At 50.9% G+C, this 10168-nt stretch overlaps 1 protein-coding gene and 1 long non-coding RNA gene across 4 annotated transcripts in view; both read left to right on the top strand.

The window, feature by feature from the left end:
* The first annotated feature begins 2946 nt into the window (after positions 1-2946).
* LOC135304781 (uncharacterized) lies at positions 2947-8041 on the top strand. Of its 2 annotated transcripts, none has more exons than XR_010366021.1 (3): positions 2947-3452; positions 5351-5434; positions 7803-8041. It is a non-coding gene; the product is annotated as an uncharacterized LOC135304781 (long non-coding RNA). The 2 variants fall into 2 exon arrangements; XR_010366020.1 differs by lacking the exon at positions 2947-3452 and adding an exon at positions 4154-4334.
* A 1225-nt stretch (positions 8042-9266) lies between these two features.
* The window catches only part of PBX1 (PBX homeobox 1), a 129080-nt gene continuing 128178 nt past the window's right edge, over positions 9267-10168 (top strand). The window contains exon 1 of one of the 2 annotated variants that reach the window (XM_064427598.1): positions 9267-10165. In XM_064427598.1, the coding sequence (XP_064283668.1) occupies positions 9975-10165 (191 nt within the window). In that variant the 5' untranslated portion in view covers positions 9267-9974. The remainder of the gene's footprint in view (positions 10166-10168) is intronic. The other variant, XM_064427597.1, reaches the window with a different exon arrangement.

Raw genomic sequence — 10168 nt, 5'->3', positions numbered from 1 at the left:
AGCAGGGCTGGGAACCCCAGGCCACAGAACCACCCTCCTTCCTCCCACAGCAATGCTCCTAACATTGACCAAGACACGATCGCTCATGTGTTGCCCCTGGAGTCAGCGGCTGGAGAGCACTTTATGAGGCAGCAGAAACACAATGGGCTATTATTTTTAGGCTAGAGCCATTCACACATTTTCTCTGCAAAAACGGGTACCCTCCCTCTTTGTTGTGTTTAGTTGTTTGTGCTTGCCTAATATTCCCTGCCCACCCAGCATCTAACAAAATGAGACGCTGGTCTTGTCTGGGGAGGTAAAACTGTGCAAATTACCCTGATCTGGAAATCCTTTGGGTCTGAACCTGAGTTCTGTGCTTCTGCTCAGTGTCCAGAGCATTAGCAATGACCTGAGGCTGCAGGGAAGTTTGGGCACAGACTGCAGCTCCTTCTCCCAGTAATGCTCTCCTCAATGGATTAGAAGAAGCTTCCCTGGCAAACTGGGAAGGAGTCCAAGCTGGGGAGCTGGTGTGATAGGAACTGACAGGGCTGGAAATTTGATTTCTGACTCTTTGTGTGTGTATTTCTCGCGAAAGAAGAGGGAGAGGGAGCCAGGGGTACTTTGAATCCTGCAATCATTAAAACCAATTCCACTTTTCCTGCCCCTGCCCACCTCCTGATACGTGTGTGAAACAATCTTTACAGCTACACAGCCATCAGATGGTATCGACCCTGCGGTGGAAATTGCTATTGACTGCTGCTGGTGCTGCTCTCTGCACTTCCGTGGCTTTTAAAGCGACACTCTTCAGGTGATTTCACTTTGCACTTGATACAGCCCGAGAAGCACTGCCTGAAACGGGATGGGAAGAGCCTGTGGGGGATTCGTGTGTGCAACAAACACTGTCACCACCCCTTGGCCACAGGAAGGTTGCTTGAGCAAGTGGATGCTCCTGCAGAAGCACTTGTCTAATGGGAAGATTCAGAAATTTGATTTTTTTTTTTTTCCATTTAGTCCATCATGAAAGGATTCCTGTGTCCCACAGTTTTCTTTTTTTTTTCTGCTGCAATGATAACACAAAGCCAAGACCATTCTTCTACTCCATCTAGTGAAGGATCCATCTAGTTCTACATTAGCTGAGGACTAGAGACACTGATTTCTTGCTTTAAGGGCCACCTCTGATTCCATATTACAAATTCTCTCTCATTTGCTCTGGGTTCCAATGAAAAAAAATTAGTTTTAAATAATAATATTTACCTTTGATGAATATGTTTTGTGCAGCTTAAAGAGCTCCTCTGTCTCACAGAGCTCTGCCTTTGCTCCCTGACTTCAGCCACATGGCATTGCCCAGGAGCAGCAGCTGGCCAGATGTGCCCAGTGCGTGTGTGCAAGGAGTTCCCTTTCTTGTTATCTGGAACAGTGACTGCCTAAAGCTTCCCAGCCAGCCCCTTAGCTTGAATGCAAATAACCAGTGCTATTAGCTCTGAGCGCTCCCTGACAGCCTTGATTTCAGGTCACAAGACTGGCAGGCTGCTGAGGTGTCAGGAGACGTGCCTGGCATTTCCCCACTCCCCAGCCCAAGCCCTAGGAACTGCTCTCGCTGCTTTACACCGAGCCTTGATGTTCATGTGGGGAGTGTGGCTCTTCTCAGCCTGGCTCTGAAGGGGAGGAAGAGGTGGGAATAGAAAGGGCTGGATGTTGAGAGCATTTCTTGGTGGGACAGTTTGTATTCCCAGCCCCAAGCGCTGAGCAGGCTGGGAAGGGAGATGGGCTTAGCTGGAATTCAGCAGAGCTCAGGGATTTCTGCAGAGGCAGTAAAAGACCTGGCCTAGGAGGGGTTTAACATGCCAAACACTGCCCTGCATGCCGTGGGAGAAAGCACAGGACACTTGGGGTGAGCACATGGCCCTTTGTTGATTCTGCATCTGCTGCTCACCCCTGGGCTGGCCACAGGTCAGGCGTGCCAGTTGTGGGAGGGACTGATGGCCTTTGCCTGTGTCATGGCAGGTTGCATCTCCCAGCACACTGCTCCTGTTTCTCTGCTCCCACCCCATTCCCATCCAGCTCCTAAAGCCTGGTACTGCCTGTTCCATGGAAACTGTGGGGACCTGGCATGACTCTTCTCCTCTCTGCTCCTCCTTGGGCTCTGTCACTGTCTTTCTCTCTGTCCTGATTAATGCATTGCTCCAGACCCAGACTATCCAACCAGGGAAAGAACACTTAGCTAGGAGAAGGGGCTGGACAGCCTGGAACAAAGGAGTTGTTTCAGCTCTTTTATTTGAGGCCAGGGCAATGTGAGCCAAGTGGGAACTTCCCAGCCTGGACCTTGAAATCCAGGTCTTCTGTGAGTTAAATTGGGACTTCTAAAAATTAGAAAGCCAGGTCTTTACTCTGTGTTAAATTGGTGCTGCTTCAAATGAGATTTATTAATTTACATCCTTTGAGGACCTTCCCCAATATGAGACTGGGGGAAAAGCAGCATGTTAGAGTTGCCAGTAGCTTTTTGATTCTTATGTGTCCTTTTGTCTTCCCCATTGCCAGAACCACAATGCCACCATTGTCTTTCCAGCCCTCTGTCCCCATCCCTTGGACACCTTGACTTTTGTGCTCGCTAAATGGAGGCTGGGAAGGCTGAAGCTGCTGCTAAATAGTGTGGGAGACTGAAGGCTCGTTCCAGAGCAGTGTCCAACAGCTCCACCTCCTTTGGTTCAACAGGACCTCCTTCCAAAGCCACAATCCCAGCGAACCTGCCTTTCCATTCTCAAGGCTGTGGCTTTCCCTGCCCAGCAGGTGCTGAGCTGATGGGGCTGCTGTGCCACTCGTGGAGGGTGAGTGTGGGTGGCTTTGGGCTCACTGCAAGATGTGAACAGTGTTTGCTCTGCAGGCTTCTCAGCTTCAGAGGCAGCGACAACCTGTCCCTTTCTGGCTTCTCCTCTGCAGAACAGTGCCTAGGAAGGGCAAGCTGCTCCCCCAGCCCAGCTTCCAGCTCCACATGTCCCACAGAAACCAGGTGCTGCTGGAGTGTACGTGTGTCCTTATCAAACAAGCAGCCTTTGATAGTTTCTCTTTCTTCCGGGCTTAACCTGCCTAAGTCTTTTTGGGGTGAGATACGATATGCGACTTGACAGCAATTCGAGGTGAGATTTTTTCCTCCCGGGAAAGCATGGCAAGAAATTAAGCTTTGCAGGTTTTCTGCCCAGTCGACCAAGCAAAGAAAAGTCCTTGGTGAACTTGGGTTGGGTCTGGGGACAGGAGAGCTACTGCTGTGATTTGTGGTTATTCTCTCCACAGCGCTGCCTCTGTAGTCACAAGTGAGAGGCAAGTGGTTTTGACACCTCTTTATGACCTGGGAGCCACAGGGAAGTAGTGGTGACTTGTGTTCTGTAAAGACAAGGTCATGGACAGGGGTGGTGCAAGCAGCTTTGGGTCATCTGACCATGCTAGAATCCAGATATTTTCAATTCATGGGAATTAAAGTGAACATCCTACTTTTAGCCTGCTGGGTATTGGGTGCTTCCCAAGGTGGTGTGCAGTACAGGGATATTACAGGGAAAGCTGTTGATAAAAGCAATAGTGAAAATGGATGTCTGGTTTGAAGCCTATCTGTCCTACAACCTTCAGGGCCTGCCAGGGGACGTGTTTCCTGGGCTGTGAAAAACCAATATGGGACACAATCATATATCAGTGATTATATCGATCACTGTCTCAGACCCGCTCAGTCCAAGGACACCAGCACCTTTTGGAGGAGGTATCACTCCTGCTCTGGGAGTCTGGGGAGGGTCTGGAATGTGTGGCAGTGCTGGTGTGTGAGGGGAGGTGACTCTCTTTTAGGGGATGCTGGGTCCATACTCAAACCAATTAGTAGAATGGAGCTGAGCAAAGTACAGCAGGGACCTGACTAATAATAAGCAAAATGCTCAAATATGGGAAGTTGGGGAAGAAGCCAAATGAAAATGAAATGAAAGGCTAAGGTCCAACTACAGCAGTTGTGCAAAAAGGATGGGACAGCTGATAATAGGAAAGCCTGCAGGAACAAGGGGTCAACCTCCCAGGAGGGAGGCTGAAGGAGTCTGTGAACAAGCCAGGCAGGGGTGGGGGGAGGTTTATGGAAAAGCATTTCAGCAAATTGGAGCTGTTGGCTTGCTTACCAACACAGAGAGCTGAGTCTCTCACTGTGACCTCTTTGCTCACGTCTTTGTGCTGATGGCCAGCTTGAGAGGAGCATGGGATAGTAGGGCCCTGACTCAGGGAGCAGCAAGGAGCTCCTTGGCAGACCTTTGCATGGAAGGACACTTCTCACCAGCTGTGGTGCTGCAGATGGGCCAAAGGGGCTGGTTCTGTCCCTCAGCTCAGGGCTGGTGAGAACTGTCTTTGGGGACAGCCTCAGACCCCCTTTTATGAAGGTGATACCAGAAACCTGTGGCTGAGTCTCTTCAACAGCAGCCTTTCTTAGTCTGGGAAATCCACGGAAAACTCAGGAGGGGAAAACCAACTTCTGACTGCAGATGAACTCCAGAAACACCATTTCAAGGGAGATGATGGTGTGGTGGAAAATATACCCCAAAAACCATGAGTCTGCATCTGAGATGCAAAGAAAGTCATTCTGGTTAGCTCTAGCTTACAGGGGGCAGCAGGGATTCCTTTCACAGACACTGTGCCCAAAGCAGATATTCCACGAGACCTTGGAGTGAGAACCTTGGCTCTTGCTGGTGGTTCCCAGGATTAAGGCCTTAATTTCTCTTGTCTCTCCATGTCCCTGTCTGTACAAGAAGTCTGGGGATAAACCTTCTCAGTAAATCATCTGAAAACAGGCTTCCCACAAAAGAGAGCCCATCCTGATGGTGGTGGAGAGGTCTGGAGGTCTCATTAGGAGGCTTGACTTGTGGGAGCTCATGGAGAAGCTGTGGAATACAGTCATGTGTTCGTACCTCTAATGTGGCTTTTTCTCTTTTTTTAAGCACTGCACAAATGTGAGACTCTCTAGATAAAAGTGAATTTAACAGCTATTTGTATCCTTTGAGGAACATCAGTACTGGTTGAAAGAGGGTAAAAGACCTTTTTTGTTGAGTCTGGAATGGACCTGCTTTTATTGGAGGACTCTATGACTGCTTTTGTTGCTATTTCCACTGACAGCTTTTACATGACTTGTTTTCAAAATCCTTCTTGGAGGGTTTTTTTTTCTGTCTTGAAAAACTGCATTTCCTTGCTGAAATTCAAGTTTGGGGTCTGGAAAAATGTCCAAAATTATTTTGCAGATGGCTTGTTGTGATATAGACGTTCCAGAAATAGGACATTCCATGGGGGAAGTCACCTGTTTATTTCCAGGAGGGTAGACAATTTATTTTAAACAATGCCATTTTCTTTTCAATTATAGACGTTTTTGTGGAAAAAAATTGCAGCAGTCTCTAAGAAGGAGCACGTGACCACAATTAAAGGATGTGTTGTGCTGTATCAGAAGGTACTATTTAAACCAGGGAAAGTCTGAATATTGGCTATAACTCATTGTAATTATACCATCTATTTCAAACATGTAAATATGTTTGGTAGCACTTACATGTTTATGTCAGCTATTGGGAAAAGACGTTTTTCTTTTTGGTAAACTTGTGGTGGTAGGAATTTTGTTACTTGTATTTGAATAAGTAACAAACAATTTATATACCACAAATTTTTGCGTGAATAGGATTTGTTCCACTCTCTTGTAGTTTTAGGATTTTGTTCGTGGTCAGTTTATTTATGATAAATTTCATGAATATATAATATTAATAAGCAATGTGTTAATTAAGACATGTATTTCTCAATAGAACAGACCATGACCATAGCAGAGTTGGTGTGACACATGGGTGGAAGGTGAAGCTGGGAATGGAATGAGTGGGAATATATTTCTGGCTCTTCCCATCTTTACTGGGATCAGTGGTGTTTAGCTCATTTTGAAAGGGCATTGAGATTCCCCGAGGTTGAGATCCCTCCAGAAGACCTAAAGTGTAACACACAAACCCTGCAAAAACCTGAAGGCTGATTTAACCTGGCACCTGGAGTGAAGCTGTGTCTCTGCTCAAATTGATGAGAAAACTCCCTTTGCTTCTGGGGACTGGGATCCTTCACCAGGGGAAATCATTCTGAGCCTATTTCCCGTCCCTTTGACATTGTCTGTCTTATCAAAAGCCAGAGGAGTAAGGAAGAAGGTTAATGACTAAATTGACAAATAAACAATCAGTTCAAAGCAACAAGACATTTCCAGGAAAATTTTAGAATTTCCTCTGGAAACCAGTTAGGAATGTAAACACTGCCACACTTCAATATAAATGGGACCATCTATATGGCACTCATTGTGTTGCAGGGACATAGAACACTCATTGTGTTACAGGGACTATTTCTGGGAAACAGAAAGGGCTTTGGGTTTTCCATGGAAAATTTTCTGTTAGAGGAAAATTGCAGAAGAGAAAAAAAGTAATTTGGTCATGGTGAAGGAAGAAGGGCACGGCCAAAGCAGTGTCTGAGGCAGAGCCCCTCGATGGTGTGAGGTATGATCTGTGCACTGGCTGGCTCTGGGAGGTCAGGTTTGGGGCAGCAAAGCAAAGGAGTCTCTCTTCAGCAAAAAGGAAATGTTTAAGGAGTCCCAGGCCAGGAAATTGTTTCTCATCCCGGTGGCTTAGTGAGTGTTGAGCGATGGTGACAGTGGGATGCTCCCCTCGCGCTCGCAGAACGAGAGAGAGTGTTTGGCCTTCATTTCCAAGGGCTCCACTTTGCCACAGTAATGGTGCATTAACAACAGCTTGATTTTCATTTAATAAATAATAGGAATTATGCCGTGACGCGGCCAAGATTTTAAACAAGAGGCTCCCATAAACATTTTCTGCAGGAATCTGTGATAAACCAAAGATAGCTCGACGTACTCGGGGGGAGTGGGGACGCCAGACTTGGATGCTGTCCATCTGCTACGCCATTGAAACAAAACCACTTTATAATAACCACAGAGGAGAGGAAGCGAGGCAGCTTGGCACATACACTTACACTATGTGTGGTGGAAATGTTTATTCTTTATTTCAGAAAGATTTAGTGGGTGTAGAGATAATAGAGCATAGTGCTCACTTGTGTCTTGGGGAAGGAGGGGTGATGGTGTTTGGGTTTTAAGGGAGTCCAGTGTCGGCTCCCATGGGGAATATTTTTGGTAATACCTATTGCAATCTCATGCACTTGGAAGGCAGGAGGAGACAGAGGAATGAAATGTGCTTTTCAGGAGGGGTGTTGTAAAGGCCCCAGGATTAGTTATCTCTGACAGGAAGGATTTTACAGACTCCAGCAGACAGCAGAGGCAGAATCCTGGCCATTTATGCACTGGCACGTGGATCCTCCAAGGTCCTGTCCCGGGATGCTTCCCTTGGAGCAGCTTGGAGGGTCTCCTGGCTCCTGCTTTCTCCAGCCTGATGTGCTGAGGCATCACACTGTGACTCAGAAAATAGGGAAGGATCTTCAAAACGAGAGTCAGGAGGGTCAACAGGCCACTGCACCCTACAGTCCCCAAGGTCGCTGTCACCGTGCTCCCCTTCCCGCTGCGCATGCTCAGCTCTGCTGCACTGCCTGTCCTTGGAGCCGCTCAAAATCAAACCCAAAAGACCCTGGGCTGACCTGTGGGGGTGGGAGAGTCCCTGCCAGCAAACGTCTAGACTTGGTATGTGAGCAAGCAAGTGAAGGGATGACTAAGTGTCTGAAAGTTTGGACCTTTGGAGAGGAGTCCCTTGGCTCTTCGTTTCTTGGATACAGTTCTGCTTCCTGTGGAGCCATGGAGATGATAATATTTTTTCTCCCTTTTTTTTTTCCCTTTTCAGAAAAGTAAAAAACATACAGATATGTCTTGGGCGAGAAAGCAGAAACCTTTGAAAAATTTTGGCAAATCAAGACACATGAAGAACGTGTTGAGTGAAACATTTCAGAGCGACAAAAATCAAAACATCTCACTGCGCCTTCAACCGCTTTAAAACATTTTAATGGTTCGAAAGGAAATTTCAAAATGAAAAGTCGTGTTTTGCTTAAAACACTAGAAAGTGTTTCATTAAAAAGGAAGAGTGGAAGCAAAACAATTGCCTCATCTATTTTTTTCTCTCCAATGAACCTGATGGGTCTTTCCCCAACCAATGGTGAAGTCAGGAGCTGGGACTAGACACATCTTCCTTTGTGTTACAAGGTGCCTGGAGCTGGCATCCTTGGATCTGAGAAAGGGACAACCTGACGAAGCCATTTGCCATGCAAGAAATTCTTCAATCACCGTCAACTGTTTTATTTATTAATTTTTAAATGCAAATTTGCAGGCCAGCCCAGACCCAGGGCTATGCCTGCTGACCAGCTGGTGCCTACAGAGATCTTTCCAGACACAGGACAGACTCAGATGCTAGGGAATGAAGAAAGGGGCTGAGGAAGTCCTTCCTCGCCAGAGTGCTGTGACATGTAGGTTGGAATGATGGTCTTGGTGGCCTTGGGATCTCTGCTGGCTGTTGCTGTGCTGTTTGGGCAGTTGAGGGGCCATCAAGTGTGGGATGTGGCACCGATGGCCTGTGTAACGTGTTTGGACAGGCTCTGCCCCGGGAGAGAATCACAGAAGCAGTCCTAAACTGGAAGGGACCACAGTGGGTCATCCAGTCCGAGGTTCTTTAGAGAAACAGCACCATGAAGATGCGCTGGTGGCTGAGATGAAAGGATCTCCCTAGGGGTACAGTGGCTGGGGAGCCCTGCTCGTTATCTGGGGACAGCGTGGGGAGGCAGAGCCAGCTGGATGGCAGAGGGGCAGAGGGGAGGCACAGAGACTGCCTGGAGAGCACGATGGGGAAGGCCGACAGCAGGGGAGGAAGGCTAAGGGTGGGTAAGGAAGGATGGAGAAGGCTGAGGGGAGGCAGAATGGCTGAGGGCAGGTGGGGGGCAGAGAGGAGCCGGAGCAGCAGCCGGGGGGCCGCGGTGCTCCCGAGGGGAGGCGGAAAGGCTGAGGCAGCGCTCGGAGGGGCGGGGAGCGCGGGCCGGGGCCCGGGCGGGGGCTGAGGGCCGGCGGAGGCCCCGCATGCCCGGCGCGGGCCGCCCCTTCCCGCTGCGGCGCGGCGCTCGGCCGGGCTCGGTCGCTTTAAGGCGCGGGCGGGGCGCGGCCCCGTCCCACCTCTGAACCCGGAGATTGACGGGCGGGCGCGCAGGGGGCGGCGCGGCCCGCGGGCCGGCCCTCCCGCCGCCGCCGCCGCCAATGGGGCCGGGGGGGCGGGCGGCGCCGCTGCCCCTTCCTCCCCCCGCCCCCGGGCTCCTCCGTGCCAGTTTGAGGAGTCCGGAGCCGAACAAAAGCAGGCGGCGAGGGCCGGAGCGGTGCGCGCAGGCCCGGCGCAGGGGGGGCCCAGCCAGCCCCGAACGCGGCCCCAGGGTGGGGGAAAGTTTGGAGCCCTCCCCCGGTGCGCGGGGGCTCCGCCGCGTTCCGGCCGCGGTAGCTCCGGCGCTGCCATCGCGGGCGGCCGCCCCGCCGCGGCCAGCGCTGCCGCCGCCTCCTCCTCGTCCCCGGGCGCAGCCCCTGCCCCCGGGCCGCCCGCTGCCTCCCCGGCGCGGGGCTGAGCTGCCCTGCTTTTGGAGTCGCCGCCGTTTCCCCTCCCTTCCCCGGAACCCCCCCCTTTCCCTCCCTCCTCCTTCCCTCCCTCCCTCTTCCCTCCTCCCTCCTCCTCCTCCTCCAGCAGCCAAAGGGATTTTTTCCCCTTTCTTTTTTCTCTCTTTTTTTTTTTCCCTCCCCCCCCCCCCCTTTTCATTTTTCTCCTCCTCCTCTTCCTCCCCGCCGCGGAGCCGGGCGCCAGCGTGAAGGATAAATAAAAAGCGAAGAGGAAGAGGCTGGGGAGGAGGAGGAGGAGGAAGAAGGGGGGGGAGGAAAGAAGAAGAAGAAAGCGAGCAAGAAAAGAAAGCGAGGAGCCAGGCGGCCAGCCCAGCCGCGCCGCTCCCGGCAGCCAGGGCAGGAGGCGGCGGCGGAGCGGGGCCGGCGGCCGGCGATGGATGACCAGCCGCGGCTGATGCACACGCACAGCGGGGTGGGGATGCCGGGGCACCCGGGCCTGTCCCAGCACATGCAGGATGGACCAGGCGGGGCGGAGGGGGAGGCAGGCAGGAAGCAGGACATCGGAGACATCTTACAGCAGATCATGACCATCACGGACCAGAGTTTGGACGAGGCGCAGGCCAGGTG

The sequence above is a fragment of the Passer domesticus genome, chromosome 7 (assembly GCF_036417665.1).
Source record: "Passer domesticus isolate bPasDom1 chromosome 7, bPasDom1.hap1, whole genome shotgun sequence".
In the NCBI taxonomy this organism is placed as follows: domain Eukaryota; kingdom Metazoa; phylum Chordata; class Aves; order Passeriformes; family Passeridae; genus Passer; species Passer domesticus.
Note: the sequence above shows the minus strand (reverse complement) of the source record. Positions and strands in the feature narration are given on the sequence as shown.